A 15,595-nucleotide genomic window follows, 5' to 3' on the forward strand; every position below is an offset into this window, starting at 1 on the left:
ATGTCTGTTATTTGTTAGATGGAATAACTCTTAGAAAATAGACTAAATTTTAAAGTTAGATGGGTAGAATGAACGCAAAAAGAATGAACGCACAATTGGAATATAACATGGGTTTGTGATTTAGATTTCTAGCAAAAACTGTCTGCTGCTGCTCTATGGAAACAATGTATGCTGAACCCACCAAGACACACTGACCGGGATGTTGATGAAGCTGTTTTATTCTCAGATGGTGTCAACTCCAGCTTGCTGAAAGGACCTATGAGCCATCTGTAATTAGGGTACCTCAGGGGACCCAGACCGGGATGCTACAGAGATGGTGAACACATGGTGAGTGTAGAGGTTACAGGGTTCACAATTGTACTGTTTCGAGACCAGTTTTGGAAAGAATAAGATGTGTTCTTGTTTAACAAAAAAGCTTATGTTTAAGTCTGTTATTATGTGTGTAACCATTTCAAATCCATAAACTAAAGAATTATGCATTTCCTTCAATTTAAAGAAAAATCTTCACACCTAATATTAGGCCTATAGGTGGAACTTTTTCTGTAGCTTACATGCCATACTACAAGTTGACTATTTATTGTCTTTTTGTTCAGATGTGTAAAATGTAGCATGGCTGTCATGAATATCAGGAAGGCTCCAAAATAATTCCCAATGCTACAATGCTGCACTGTCCCCAAATCTCCAGATGATGGTGCACTTGGAGCTCATAATGGATTAGCCTACTCTTTTACTCCAAACCGGTAGTGGGCCGATTTTTTTTTTTTTTTTTTTTGCTTTTCAAAAGCTGCTGTTGCAACTATTATTTCAGTAAATGTGCATTAAAAAACTTATAGGCCTATTAATGTTTCACACGCATTGCATTTAGGGAAAATTAACCTATATGAGCTCAACTCGGCTACAGAATATTACTTTAAATAGGCTATTGTGTGCTGTAAAATATGGTCATATATTTAGAAACCAACACTTCAAAATGTACTTTTCATTTATAATAAGCAAAAACAACTGTTTTACCATAGTGGGAGGGATTAAATGTGTGCTATAGTTGCGCAGTGTGAGTAATGCTGATGATGCTTGCAACTCTTGTTATGACTGCAAGGTCCTGTTTCAATCACTGGCGTCAGACGGACGCACGACACCAAGTCAAACCTTTTCACCTTCTCCGTAACAACGTAAATATTGATTTTAAAAGCGAGGCAGTGGCGGTCAATTATTGGAGTTTTAATTTGAAAGTTCTTCACGGGACTTAAGAGTAAGCTATCCCTCGCCTTGTCACTTTGAGGGTCCGACGGATTTTTTTTCTCGCATTTACCACGACTGGGAGATCTAACTTTTCCCTCTATTAGCCTATATTTGGTGGCTCGTAAAAGAGACCCGCCTGTGACCTCCACGTCTTAACCATTATTGCTACATTTACCGGATCCACAATTTGATACAATTTCAGGTTCTTTACCAACTTCGATTTTTTTTCCTTTTTCTTTGAATGCGTTGCAAATATGATGATGTCACCGACGCCACTTTTTCCTGAAGTTATGGCGGAGCACAACTTTCCTAACTTCTCTTGGTAAGCACACACAGGCTACTGGCTCTTAGCATCGCTACTCTTTGAATTCTGTTTTTTTTTTTCAAACGCTAACTACAACTTACTTGTTAATGCTTCTCCATAAGGCGCATGACCACGACATGCATCGTTTGAACAAGGGGCATTTGAATGGAGAGTGAACAGAGCTGAGCAGTGAAGTTTAACGATAGAGATCGCCTCTGAGGGCCTACAGGCAATTTCACAGCAATAACTAGATCTACCAGGCCTTATAAAAACACAAATAGCTTCTGTAGTTGTGTAAATCGTGCAAGCCTTTCATTAGTAGGCTTGTTTTACTAGTAGGTCTACGTTTAATAGTAGCCTAAGTTGGATTTAATTGGAACTCATTTGAAGGCGTTTAAAAGTCAGTTTAGCGAGCTCACGTAAGTCTCCCAAAATATGCTAACCTGCTGACATTGACCTCACCTACATTTATGACTTCATCCACGTCAAAGATATCCCCTCTGTGGATGCAACAGTAGTCGTGGGTTTGTAAAGTTGACTGTGTTATGTAGACTGGTCTGTTATGTAGAGCAGATCTAAGCAGCAGATGGGAGTAAAGTCTAATTATTCTGGACTTTACATTTTTTTCTGTTGATAACTTGGCCCTTTTCTGGATGGATCACAGAACTTGTTTTGAACACCATTCCTGCAGCATGGTGGGAAGGGTGGAAGACCCACAATCTTCCAAGTTCCTGCTTTTCTGTGTTGATGACACACCTGTATGTGTGCTGTGACAGCTAACCACCAACTGCAGTAATCATCTCTTCAGCGTTAACAGGTCTTTGTATAGGACTCACCAGAGATAATTAGGAGGGTTTTTTTTTTTCCAGAGTTAAAGTATACACACTGAAAATGTAGACCAAGAATCAGTCAAGTTTCAGATTCTGCAGTTTGTATTGAAAACAAACATTTTTGTTTTTGTTTTCAAGAAGCATAGATGTTTTTATTTAATGCACCAGTATTTTAAAAGTTATTCTTTTCCTCTATCTTTTTAAATTATACATTTATATATGAACATATATTATATATTATTATTCATTATATTTTGTGATACTAAATGTTACAAGCTGTTTCGTTTTAGTTGCCTGACCAATGCAGAAAAAAGTCTGTTGAGCACATATAAGGCTGACTTCTGTAACAACCTGAGATTCCCCTGTTCTGAGTGGATCAGTGTGTCTACATTGCTCTGCTGCTCCCTCTCAAATGAAAAGAAGAGGGAAATTGCTAGTGTTATGCCCAAAAAAAGCACTTGCTATTCTTTAAACTACTGCTATAGTGTAGGGTTGAGCCCATAGTTTAAAAAGCAAATATGACCACTAAACAGTTCAGAACAGTACATGTTATCTTTACTTTTTCTGTCATACTTGCTACTAACATACTGGCATAACCCTGAAATGGCCCTAATCGTGGCATCACCCAAGAGGGTTGGTTGCACTTGGGGAGATGATGTTTAGAGATTGCATCAAACAAGTTTGCGATGTCATAACCCAAACCTAAACTTTGACACCAAGTTTGCACACCACCAATATTCTTACACAGAAGAAAGATAACTGATATATTAGGTCATATTAGGTAGTCAATTCTTGGTGTGAGCTCTCAAGCATTTGGACTGGTAATACTGTGTGCATTTTCTTTTCTTTTTTTCAGAGTGCACTTGACAGATTGAGTGCACTTGGCTTTACTAATGGAGCACCTCCAGGGAGCGTGGAAGACCCTGAGCAACGGTTTCGGAATGAAGGACTCCGCGTTCGAGGGCCCGTGCCTTTCCCCGACGTTGGTCCAGGGCTTTCCTTGTCAGCGTCGCTCCTCAGATGACAGCAAGATGCCCGACTCTAAGACAAGCAGCACTATCCGTGTCTACCTCCCAAACCAGCAGCGCACTGTGGTGAGTGGATTTTTCCTGCATGGCATACTGATTTCCAGACTTCCAATGAGGCTGCAAAAATACTGCAGTTGAACACATAGTACCTAGAGGAATATGGAGCTGCTTACATCCTGGCAGGCAAGAGAGGAATGAATACTTTTTTTGTCCCTCAGGTAAACGTGCGACCAGGAATGACCCTGCACAGTTGCCTGATTAAAGCATTAAAGGTGCGAGGTCTGCAGCCTCAGTGCTGCGCTGTTTTTAGGCTGCATCCAGGACAGAGGAGGTGAGCTCGGAACTACCGTGGGTTTGCAAGATCAGAAATTGTACAAATCACATTCCTACCCGCTGTGGTTATTTTTGCTTGCTTCATACCCCTTCATGCAAAGCCTTTTGTCCTTTTTTTTTGCACCAGTAAAAAATTACGGATGGATTGGAACACTGACTGTACCTCCCTGATTGGAGAAGAGCTACTGGTGGAGGTTTTAGATCATGTTCCCTTGACAACGCATAATTTTGTGAGTACCTAAAGCTTTTACGATATCCTCACACTCAAGTCACTGCAAAGTGTTACTGCTAAAGGAATACATTTTTTTTTCCCTGTCATTTTCAGGTCCGGAAAACATATCTGAAACTAGCGTTCTGTGACATTTGCCAGAAGTTTCTTTTGAATGGTTTCCGTTGCCAAACGTGTGGCTACAAATTCCATGAGCATTGTAGCACCAAAGTGCCCACGATGTGTGTGGACTGGAGCAATATCAGACAACTCCTGTAAGTGTCTTCACCTTGAAATGGGAGCATACTGTAAGAAAGGCCATCAGTAACTTGTCAGTACATTCTGTAACAATACCTTTTGAACATTACATCACAAGTAATTCATTATAGACAGATATGCTTGCCATATAGAATATAAATATAGATACATTATATAGAATATATATATATATATATATATATATATATATATATATATATAGTTATAGTTTAATTCAATCTAAGGTTGGATTCATAGTGCATCAGAAATTGTGGTGTTGAGATAAAATAGGGAAAGCTGGTTCTGCTGATACCACAGGTCTCCTGATTAGGTCTAAGCCCGTATATATGGATTTGCATACTCGAACAGAATAGAAACTTATTAGTGTTTATTTTGCATGCAGGCTATAGCACAGACCGTAAGCATTGAAAGATCCATATCATTGTCAGTGAAGAGATAAGCCCTTTCACCTGACAACCATTGTAGTCTGTAGCAGTCAGCTGTTATTTGATTAAGCGCTCACACATTCCCACACACTGTACACTACAAGAGATTCACTCTCTATCACTCTTTTTCTTCAGGTTGTGTCCAACACCTGGTGAGAGCGGTGCCCCTTCACTTCCCCCGCTGACGTCCCGGCGAATGAGAGAATCCTTATCACGGTTTCCAAGGTAAGGCAAAGTTTTTAATGTTTGACCAATCCATAACCCATCCTCTCAGTGTTTTTATTATTATAGGCTACATACTATACGTACTTGCAATAGTTAATGCCCTCAAGATTACATTCTACCCATTCTCAGGTGCAAATTATACATGCACAAATGAGACATTTTGGAAAACTGAGCATACGCACGCACACACAAGATACACACTATATGAAAATGCTTTTGCTGAATTGAGCCCTCCTCTTTTGCCTCCAGAGGAAAGAAGGACATTACTTGTCTTTTAGTCGGGCCCTGTAGAGTTTTCTTGTAAACAAACAAAAGTTATGTTTACATTCATTGTTAGTCACCCAGACGCATTGTTTGTGTATCCTTAAGCTCTAACAAATGTGTCCAATCCTCCTAAAACATTCGCAAGCCGTTTTTTAAGTATTTCAAATCCAACATTGTTTACATCCATGTTTACTTGCTAACAGTTTCCTCTTCCCTGTCTTTGCGGGTGCATTGCCGCATATCTTGGCATGTCAAGTGCGTTCGTCTGCGTGCGTGTGCACAAGATAAAAACAGCGCCATAGCTACAAGAGGTCAAAAACATGTGGGGTGCTACGTGAACTGCAAACAGCTGGCAACGCAGAAAGAACAAGAAAATGTTAAAAAAATAAATGTTTTAGTTGCTGCGGAGTACTGAATAATAAAAATGAGGTATTGGATCAGTGTACTGTTAATAGATGTGGACATACATTGGCAGGTTTAGGAAGCCATGATGGCCTTTTTGTCATTTTCTGTTATTTGTCATGCTTGACTCCAAAACAGCCATAGTTCTAATGTGGCAAGAACCTTAATCTTAATTGAATGGAATCCTATTTTTAATAACGTCCTCAGCTTTATGGGGGCTTAACCAGTCCAAGTGCTGATGTAATGAGATGTGTGAAAAGAGCCTGTTGTTTCAGGAGCACTTAAGATGGTTAAAAAACACTCTGAGCTGCCAAATTAGCGCTCACAAAGTACCAAGTTGTTCCATGCAGAGCGATCTCAAATACTCTTTTGAAACATAGTCATGTATTGCCAGAAGGGGGATTGTTCTCAAGGAGTGCACTCCATAGTCATAAGTGTTATTTAATATGATCTCTGTTTATATACGTCACTCAGCTTCCTCTGTCCCCATTTTAACCAGCAGCTACAGTACAGCACAGTTTAATAATCCAGTAACAGGGCTGTTTTGGGATATTTGAACTGGATTAGATTTTGGCCTTATAAAAATGAACTTCTCAAGTCAGACTAACATTTGGATTGTTTGCAGATTAACATTTTTGGCTGGTGAGCTTTGTACGCTTTAGCTGAGCCAATACTGATCTTGGCAAACATCAAGGGCAAAATACCTCTACAGTGTCAAATTAGCCAAAAATGGTATAAGGGCAAGGCCACAATAAAATGAACCAAGAACTACTTCCTCACAGTGCTATTTTTACAGCCCCTCCCCCCAATATAGTATGCCTCTTATTGATTTTGCATGTGTAGTAGCAGTTTGTTGATGGCACAATATAAACAGATGACGCTTGAATGGGGAAAGTGAGAGAAAATGACAGAAATGAAACCAGAAAGCCCCTGCCTCAACCACCACCACACCCATGGCAGTCCAATTTTAAAGAAGTCACAGCATTCAGTGTTTGCTTTTTCTGTCAACGGTGTGTGTCATTTTGAAGCAGTGACACAAGATGTAGACAAATAATAGCTGCTCTGTCCTAATATTCCATCCCTGTTCACCTTCACAGCTCAGCCCACCGATATTCCACCCCCCATGCCTTCAACTACACCACGCCTTACACACCCACAGGTGGCTGGCTCTCCCAGAGACAGCGCTCCACTTCCACGCCCAACGTCCACATGGTTAGCACTACCATGCCTGTAGACAGCAGCATGATTGAGGTAACTACACACCGAACTCCTTGGGTACTCCTGTAGGTTCAAGCCACTCCTAAAATATCTCCTACGTACATCTCTAGGCATTCCAGCTATCTTCGCCCTGCTTCTTTCTACCTCTTATCTACCTCTGTGTTTTGTTATCCAATCCACCTGGATGGGGTTGAGCCTGTTTTGTGTAATTCCCCTTATGGCTTCTTATTTTAGCGATTTTTAAAATGTGCGACACTTGACTTCCCCCTGTTTAGTTCTAGTTTCTGCTTTTTCACTGTCCATGTTCTTGCATAATCAGCTCACTAGTTTTACATGCTTTGTAGAATATCTTCTCTATATTCTGTCCAGGCAGTAACCTGGGCATCACTCTTTGCATCGTTCCTTCCTTACTTTCCTTTACTGTGTCCCTTTTCCTCCTGTCCTCACTGGCCTGTTGTATTGTGTACCCTGCTGGGGAGTAGCTAGACTGCCTGAATACCTCCCCCAGCTCCTGGTGCCATAGATTCTGGCTGAAGAGGAAAGTAGGTATTGTGCACTTCTCCCAGTCTTTTGTTGAGGCCTCATCTGAGAGTCCAGAAAAGGTTAGAAAGCGGAGCGTCTGTGTGCGGTCTGAATGGCATGCATTGCAAACAGGCTATCTGCATTCACATCTTAGTACTGAAGTCAAACCATGAGTGACTGCACAGCATGTGTTTCACTGTTTGAACACGCTGACAGAAGTTGTTTTTTTTTGTCTCTCTAGGATGCAATGCGTGATCATGACTCGGGTAAGTGCTTGCTCTGCATTTCATCATGCTTTGTACTTTTGTGCTGCATGACGCACTTCCTCCCTTCACCCTCCCCACTAACCTCCCCCCTTTTTAATTGTGCATTCATTTAAAACATAGAGGTGTTCAAATTCAAACCTTTACTTGTCTATTGACTAGCTAACCATCCGCTTCTACCTACAAAATGGAAATTTCTCATTACAGCATAGGACATTGAGGTCTACCTATCATATTCAACAGACATTAAAAATAGCTAAGAGGTAGTAGAGGTGGTAATACAACACTAATCTGCATGTGATAGGCCACTTCATGTTCATGTATCATAGCTTAATTTTTTGAGGGTGAGCCTGATACAAGCGTGAAGGAGGGGAGTTGTGTCCCAAATTGTTAAATGGAGAAGAATAGATTAGAGAGAATTCTTAGATTCCATTTAGTGACATCCTAAAAAGTTAAGTTTTGCTATCAACACATCGACACTAGGGCTGGGACGATATGCTTTTGTCCCGATTCGATTCTTTCACGATACATGGGTGCAGATTTGATTTGTATTGCGATTTCTTTTTTTTAATTTATTTATTGCAATTCTAGAAGTATTGCGATTCCAAAGTATTGCGATTTTCTTTTCCTTCTTTAACAAAAACAAAAGTTGAATAATACACTTCTCGAGACAATATATCATGAGACCTTTTGTAAAAACTAATTGTTTTCTAAGAAGAATGCACATCACGTCAGTCAGTCCGTCTGACATTTATTTAATTTGTAAAGAACAGCAAGAATTATATAGATGAAGTGCATTAGCTTCAAAGTACAATAGCTTCAAATAAGCCAAACTACAAAGCGCCACATGTAAGTTCAACATATACATAGACTTCCCTGCACTAAATGATTGATTTCCTTCCATCTTGAATCGCTTCAATCTTCTCTCTGTATTCCTGAAGCGGGGAGTTCCCCCAGCCAGAGCCCTACAGGCTGGTCCCAGCCCCAGTCCAAAGCCCCTGCACCTGCCCAGCGAGAGAGGGCCCCGTCCTTCAACACTCAGGAGAAAAATAAAATTGTAAGTTCAATGTCTTGTCTTGTATGCAGAAGAGGAGGTAATGAATTAGGCTATTTTTTTCTAAAGATCAGCCATTTAACTTATTTTATGAAGTATTGTACTTCGCTACATTTCGGGAGTAATATTACATTTACTTGAGTAAAATATTCTAGTACTCTTTACATCCCTGCTGGTATGTTGTATATACAGGGTTTCCGCGGGGTCTTTAAAAGTCTAAAGTGTAAAATTTCAACATCTAAATTGTAGGCCTTAAAAAGTCTAAAATTAAAGTAACGTGTTCTAGGTCTTAAAATCATTTTAAACGGGTCTTAATGTTTCTACGTCCATGTAATGCTACCTCGAACGATCATTGAAATGTTCCCGCAGCGCTTTAGAAGTTTTTTTATTTTTTATTCTGTGGTGTTTATCTGTACATGAGATGAGACCTATATGCAATTTTTTATTTCCAATCTAGACACCAGTCCTATAATGCCAATGAGGAAATCAGGGATTTGTTTCAGACAACGTTTCCGGACTCTGACATCTGACTTATTTTTGTTGAAGTCGTGATATAGGTCTTAAATTTCATTAATAATTGTCTTAAAAAGTCTTACCTTTGACTTGGGGAAACCTGTAGAAACCCTGATATAGAGTAAATACTTTCAGACCAGTTATGCAATCTACCCTACTTGTTGATTTGTGTTTATCCAGAGGCCTCGGGACAAGCGGGACTCCAGTTACTACTGGGAGATTGAGGCCAGTGAGGTCTATCTGAACTCCCGCATCGGTTCAGGCTCATTTGGAACTGTGTACAAAGGGAAATGGCATGGTAGGAATGCATTTCAGATGGGGCAGGGCACATTCAGGTGTAACCACTAGCACTTTCACATTTTCATACTACACTTAACACTTTCAAATCAGTTACCTGACACATAAAATGGCTGAAAACTGATCCGTGTGCCTGTAGAATGGCTTTTCATATGAGCTCACAGTGGGTTTTTATGGGTCAGTGGTAACTGAGCAGACTATTTGCGTTGTAGGTGATGTAGCAGTGAAGATTTTGAAGGTGACTGACCCCACACCAGAGCAGTTTCAGGCATTTAGAAATGAAGTGGCAGTCTTGAGGTAAGAAATGGCATCAATACATTGGGTGTTTTTGTTAAGCTGTGTGTCAAATTGGTAAATTCTTGGTGAATCATCTTTAATGCAAACTTTAATTTTATCTTCGTTTTGGTCATTTCCTCTTTTGCTCTTCCTCTGGTCACAGGAAAACACGACATGTCAACATCCTGTTGTTCATGGGCTACATGACGAAGGACAACCTGGCCATTGTGACCCAGTGGTGTGAGGGCAGCAGCCTCTACAAACACATTCACGTCCTGGAGACAAACTTCAAGATAATCCAGCTCATAGACATCGCCAGGCAGACGGCTCAGGGCATGGAGTAAGCCCTGACGATTGGAGCGTTACTGATAAACAAAATTAAAAGGAACCACGATGTCATCTAATTTTTTTTCTTCCTCATTTTTAGCTATCTGCATGCAAAGAACATCATTCATCGTGACATGAAGTCCAACAGTATCCTTTCTATCGTGTGTGTGTGTGTGTGTGTGTGTGTGTGTGTGTGTGTGTGTGTGTGTGTGTGTGTGTGTGTGTGTGTGTGTGTGTGTGTGTGTGTGTGTGTGTGTGTGTGTGTGTCATACTGCTCAGGATGTGTGCTTTAGCTGTGATTCCTTGACAGCAGCGTAGACATCTTCTTGCATGAAGGGCTAACGGTGAAAATTGGAGACTTTGGTCTGGCGACAGTGAAGGCCAGATGGAGCGGCTCTCATCAGGTGGAGCAGCCCTCTGGATCCATTCTCTGGATGGTCAGTAACACAGCTTTGAGTTCACTTAAGCATATAAGAAGACTACATTGAGACACGTTTTGAAACACAAACGGATAAAATAAATATATCAAAAATCAAAAAAGAAAATATCATCCCTTGTGTTTCTTTTAAAAAATCTGTTATGTCCACAGGCTCCTGAAGTTATCCGGATGCAGGATAACAACCCCTACAGCTTCCAGTCTGATGTCTATTCCTATGGAATTGTTCTCTTTGAGCTAATGACGGGAGAGCTCCCATACTCCCTGATAGCAACTAGAGATCAGGTAAAGTCTCATCATTTCCACATGTCATACTGTATGTCAGGTGACAATAGTTTAGTGGTACAGCTCTGCATATAGGTGACATTAAGACTGCAAGTTGTTGCTACTTTGTTAGATTTGGGAGTGTAAAACAGAGCTGTAACCCACAGTCAGACAAGTGCTTAAAGCTCTAGTCCTCGCCTGGCTCCCAGTGTCAGGCTGCAAGGCCAGGGCCAGAAGGTGGTGGAAAGACACTGGGTTGCTGTCTGAAGGGGGCTGTGGAGCTGGCCTAAGGCCCACCATGGAACAGAGGCGGGCGTCCTGGAGCCACTGGCCTAATTTTAGACCCCGTAACACAACCCTGTTCGTGGGTGAGGAAAGGGGTGCATGCGTGTGTGTGTGTGTGTGTGTGTCTAGGGTTTTTCGTCCTCCCACAGGCCACGAGACCTGGTTTGGATCGTGTCTGGCTCCTTGTTAGTTCAGTTCACTGTGTTTGTATTCAAAATAGGCTGAAGTACAAAGTGTGCCCATAATGTCCCACTGCTGAACTGGAAAGCACATAGAGTACTCTTATCATCCATTATATCTCTACTGTATCATGCACTCATGCCTTCACAATAGCTGCAGTTTCAGAGGCTTGTCACCTTTGGCTCACTGGCTGTACTGCTGATTTAGGACTGATCAGGTGTCCTTACTGTCGCACTGACTTGGATCAATAGTTCAACTCTGAAATATTTCCAAATGTGATCAATGCACCACACACTCCCTCAGTCTATCTGCTGTGTGTGACTCCCTCTTCTCAGATTATCTTCATGGTGGGAAGAGGCTATTTGTCTCCAGACCTCAGTAAGCTCTACAAGAACTGCCCTAAAGCCATGAAAAGGTTGGTGGCCGACTGCATCAAGAAGTCCAAGGACGAGAGGCCGCTCTTCCCGCAGGTGAAGTACAGTCTAATTGTAGACTTCAAGCTAAACAAAAAGTTTTGTTTAATTAGTCTTTCTTTTTTTCTCTTGAATGCATTTTCTTTTTTTAGATCTTGTCCTCCATTGAGCTTCTCCAGCATGCCCTACCTAAGATAAACCGCAGTGCCTCAGAACCGTCCCTGCACAGAGCCTCTCACACTGAGGATATCAATGCCTGTACTCTGACCTCCACCAGACTGCCTGTTTTCTAGAGGCTCAGACAGCACCGCCCCTTACACCTCCTCCTTCTCTTTCGAAATATCCCAAACAGTCCAAATGCTCAGTACACCCAAAATTCTCCACATACAGATGCAAATGGAGACCTAAAGATATACTGTACATGCAATCATACATAAACCCATGCTAATCAATAGAATATGTAAGGAAGAGAGGAGAGAGGGAAGTGCATCTGAGATTTACTACGGAGGAGAGTGAATGATGATGGATTCCAGTGGGATGTACACATTAAGAGGCTGGCATAAGATACATCGAGTTGGTGCCTTGTTTATCATCACTGCACATATTAGGAAGTATGCAGAGGCTCCACGGTGGCAATGCATTCGGTAAAGTTTGTAAATACATGCACGCACACCTACCTAAGACAACGATAAATGGACACTGAAGGAAGCTCAAGAGAGACAGATGTGTCTCTCTTGATTTGGGTTGTGATGTGAAGCACACCCTTCTATCTGACAGCCCCGGTTTCTGATGAAGAGGACCTTTCAAGCTTACATGCCTTAAGAGGAAACAAAGCCTGGACTAAGATCCTGCACAATTCACCTCTTGTTATCACAAACAAAGCCGTTGGATGTAGTCTATTTAGTTGCACAGTAGTAGTTGATTTTGCATTGTCATAAATGATAATTGCGTAGATATGGGAAATTGTTTTTTTTTTTTTTTTTTTTTTTTTGTTCTTTTAATTGTTTATATTTTGGGGTCATTTTGGAGGACTTGTAGCCTGTCAGACAGCGAGCATGAGTGATGACGGAAAAATTCAATTTGCACATTTAGCAAAAGCAATGGTTATGTTTCAACAGTCTACACATTTGCTTAAAAGCTCTGAGTAAACACACATTCTTATCAGTCCTCACCATGGGTAGGCTATCATGAGCTGGACATTTGGCGGTTGTCTTAAATGTTTAAAATGATTTGGAAACTAATTTGTATTTTTTGTCTTTTGATGTCTCTTTCAGGAGGTTAAATGTTTTTGTGTACGTGGTGAGAAAGTTGTCTATTCAATATTTTAATAAAATTAAGTTAAATTACTTTGCCAAAGATGTGCTCCTTTTTTTATATATATATATATATATATATATATATAATTTTTTATTTATTTTTTTTACTTCATATCATGGAAAAACATTGAATTACCAACATACTGTATGTTGCATCGGTAATGTTTGACTACTTGAGCTTCATTTTAAGTGCATGTATGGAAGCAGGTGAGGTGGGCAGTTCACATCACATTATACTGTCTCTCTTTTTGTTCGTTAACAGTAAAATCCCACACATGTGCAAGACTTTGTGGCAGGGTGAAATGTTTGCTGTTGCAGTGGCAACGTGATGTAACCCCACAGGGGATCCAGTCCAGACACGCCACCAGGGGATTCCACCATTGGCTGATGCTACAGTGCACTGCATAGCCTCTGGCAAGCTCAGTGGAACAACAATCATTCAGTAAGGCAGGGACATGTGGTGGTAAAAAAGGACCGTTATATTTTGTTTTAGTGTAAACATCCAACGTGTAGGTCCTGCTGGGCAGAACTACTTGACTTAGTCCAGTGCAAATGTATAGTAAATATGGGAATATTTGCTGTGATCCAAATATGGAACAAAGTGTTTATTTTGAATTTGAGTTGAAGCTCAGGGAAAAAAAACATGATAGAAGCTTTCTAAATTCTATCTTATTTGATCACAGGGTAAAATAGACCTCATGTCATCAAAAGTGGAGCAACGTAATAAGAGCAAAGCCATCGGCTGACCGTTAGGTGTCTATTTTTATAACAGTTTTACTATATGTGTTTATCTGTTCTATTTCTGCATTCTAAGAAGCCACACAGGCTGGCCAAAATGAAACCGACCAAGCCCAAACGTCCTACACCCCTAGCCTACATAGCTCCATCTAGTGGATGTTCCTCCATGATGTGTGTTAGCCTTCTTCATATAGTAAGTCCTAATAAACAGTGGTGGAACCAATACAGTACCACAACAGTAATGTAAAAATCAAGTAGAACTTTATTTGTATCCAGAGGGGCAACTGATTGTACCCCATTACAAGTAAAAGTCCTGCCTATTTATGTAAACTACAGAGATATTGTCAGCAAAAGCTGTTAGAACTACTTTATATACTTTTAGTAGGACCACAAGATGAGATGATTAATGGGGTTGGAAGTAGTATGTGTTGCATTGAAACCATCTGAGAAGGGCAAAAATTATCTTTTGTAAAGGGGTCAAAAGCCCAAAAAAAGCTTATATACATTTTTTAATGTACAATTTTAATTTTAAAAGTAGTAGTAACCATAGTTGTCAAATAAATGTAGTGGAGTAAAAAGTACAAAATTTGTCTCTGAAATGTAGTAGAGTAGAAGTAAAAAGTAACAGTAAACCTACCTCAAAACTTTACTGAAGTACAGTATTTAAGTAAATGCACTTAGTTACTTTCCACCACTAAAAAATTTTAAATGTAAAAGTTATTTCATTTCCTGGATAAGTGTATGAGTGAATTGCTCATCACAGGCAGAAATAACTCTGCTCTCCGCTGTTTCTCTCACTCCACTGGAGTGTAAAAAGCAAATCCATTTAGGCAATGCAGAGTCAAAGGGAAGAGAGAAAGGCAATTTCCTTATACATGCGATTTGACAGAGACGACCCCCAGACATGGTGCGCCAATCTATAAAAGGAGCCCTGTGAGCATTTTAATAGTGTCTACCAAGACGGCTACTAGCCTTTCTCTGTTATCACCTTTCAACTCTATCTGGCAATAAAAACCCATCAATTTGATATTCATATGGGTGTTGTTCTCTAATGGGCGTACACTAGAAGGCTACATATGTACGTGTGATGCTGTAACTGCAACCTACACCTCTATGATAAAAGATCCATTGCTTACGAAGCATATGTGTTGTGATTGTCATTTAAATGGTTGCATCAATTCTGTGACATAGTGAAGGCACACTCATGCAGCTGAACTGGCTTATTATGTAACCATAATAACAGATACTGTATGTAGGCCTCTTGTGCCTCAACTCCACCACCAGATGGCAACAAGAAGCTCTGTATGTCTACTGGGTTGTCCACAGTATTTAACTCTTAAAGCAGCAATGTTGATGGTGTATATTTGTTTGGTGTTGTTTCATTTTAAACCACTAAAAGTAGTGAGTATTAAAAAGGAACTATGTTATGTTATGTCATGTTGCGTTATGTTAGAAATGATAATCAGGTGATATTCAGTGATCCCTGTGTTTATCACTCTGCACTTTTTCATTCTCCTTTATTGTGGGATGGAAGCTACTTTTTGGCTGTGTTCTTCAGCAGATGGTCAGTGCAGTGTGCACCCGCAAGCACAAGTTGTTCATGTTGTGCAGCAGCTTGGCAGGCAGCTGGGAGGAGTCTAGACGGAAGCTCCTCAGCTGGAGCTTCAGGGCCCACAGTGTCATTTCTCTGAGTTCTTCGGTGGCTTTTACTACCATCAGACCCAGGTCAGTGTGCTTGGTATGAGAGGGCAAAAACATCAGCACTATCTAGAAGCCTCACAAATACAGTACATAATGGTGAACATATTTGATCTGTGGGAGATGTTTGCTGATATTTGTTAAAGCAAACAACATGAATTTGCTGTTCTAAGACAAATAACAGATGTGATACTCGGCTATGTCATCTAGCTCCAGTATCTCAGACTTCTCAGCAAAACATATGCTCTCATCAGGGCG

The 15,595-nt window shown here is 40.5% G+C and overlaps 1 protein-coding gene across 4 annotated transcripts; it reads left to right on the forward strand.

Moving 5' to 3' along the window:
• The first annotated feature begins 224 nt into the window (after positions 1-224).
• raf1a (Raf-1 proto-oncogene, serine/threonine kinase a) lies at positions 225-12,932 on the forward strand. 4 transcript variants are annotated; one of them, XM_031316587.2, is made up of 18 exons: positions 225-327; positions 3,230-3,467; positions 3,620-3,732; positions 3,862-3,964; positions 4,060-4,217; positions 4,782-4,871; positions 6,635-6,788; positions 7,238-7,357; positions 7,519-7,543; positions 8,482-8,597; positions 9,288-9,405; positions 9,617-9,701; positions 9,844-10,020; positions 10,108-10,154; positions 10,326-10,444; positions 10,597-10,728; positions 11,508-11,642; positions 11,738-12,932. In XM_031316587.2, the coding sequence occupies exons 2-18, from the start codon at positions 3,267-3,269 to the stop codon at positions 11,876-11,878; spliced, it is 2,034 nt and encodes a 677-aa protein (XP_031172447.1). In that variant the 5' UTR covers positions 225-327; positions 3,230-3,266; the 3' UTR covers positions 11,879-12,932. The 4 variants fall into 4 exon arrangements, with proteins under 4 accessions (XP_031172447.1, XP_031172446.1, XP_031172448.1 ...); XM_031316586.2 differs by lacking the exon at positions 225-327 and adding an exon at positions 1,066-1,561; XM_031316588.2 differs by lacking the exon at positions 225-327 and adding an exon at positions 1,067-1,561 and having other exon boundaries at positions 7,238-7,297.
• The last annotated feature ends 2,663 nt before the right edge of the window (positions 12,933-15,595 follow it).

This window comes from Sander lucioperca, chromosome 12 (assembly GCF_008315115.2).
Source record: "Sander lucioperca isolate FBNREF2018 chromosome 12, SLUC_FBN_1.2, whole genome shotgun sequence".
In the NCBI taxonomy this organism is placed as follows: domain Eukaryota; kingdom Metazoa; phylum Chordata; class Actinopteri; order Perciformes; family Percidae; genus Sander; species Sander lucioperca.

What these genes read in the sequence shown, in the direction of transcription:
- raf1a (XM_031316587.2), top strand. Translation starts at nt 3,267, where the DNA reads ATGGAGCACCTCCAGGGAGCGTGGAAGACCCTGAGCAACGGTTTCGGA. An exon ending in CAAACCAGCAGCGCACTGTG is followed by an intron (nt 3,468 to 3,619) that starts GTGAGTGGATTT and finishes TTTGTCCCTCAG; the next exon opens with GTAAACGTGCGACCAGGAAT. An exon ending in CATCTGAGAGTCCAGAAAAG is followed by an intron (nt 7,358 to 7,518) that starts GTTAGAAAGCGG and finishes TTGTCTCTCTAG; the next exon opens with GATGCAATGCGTGATCATGA.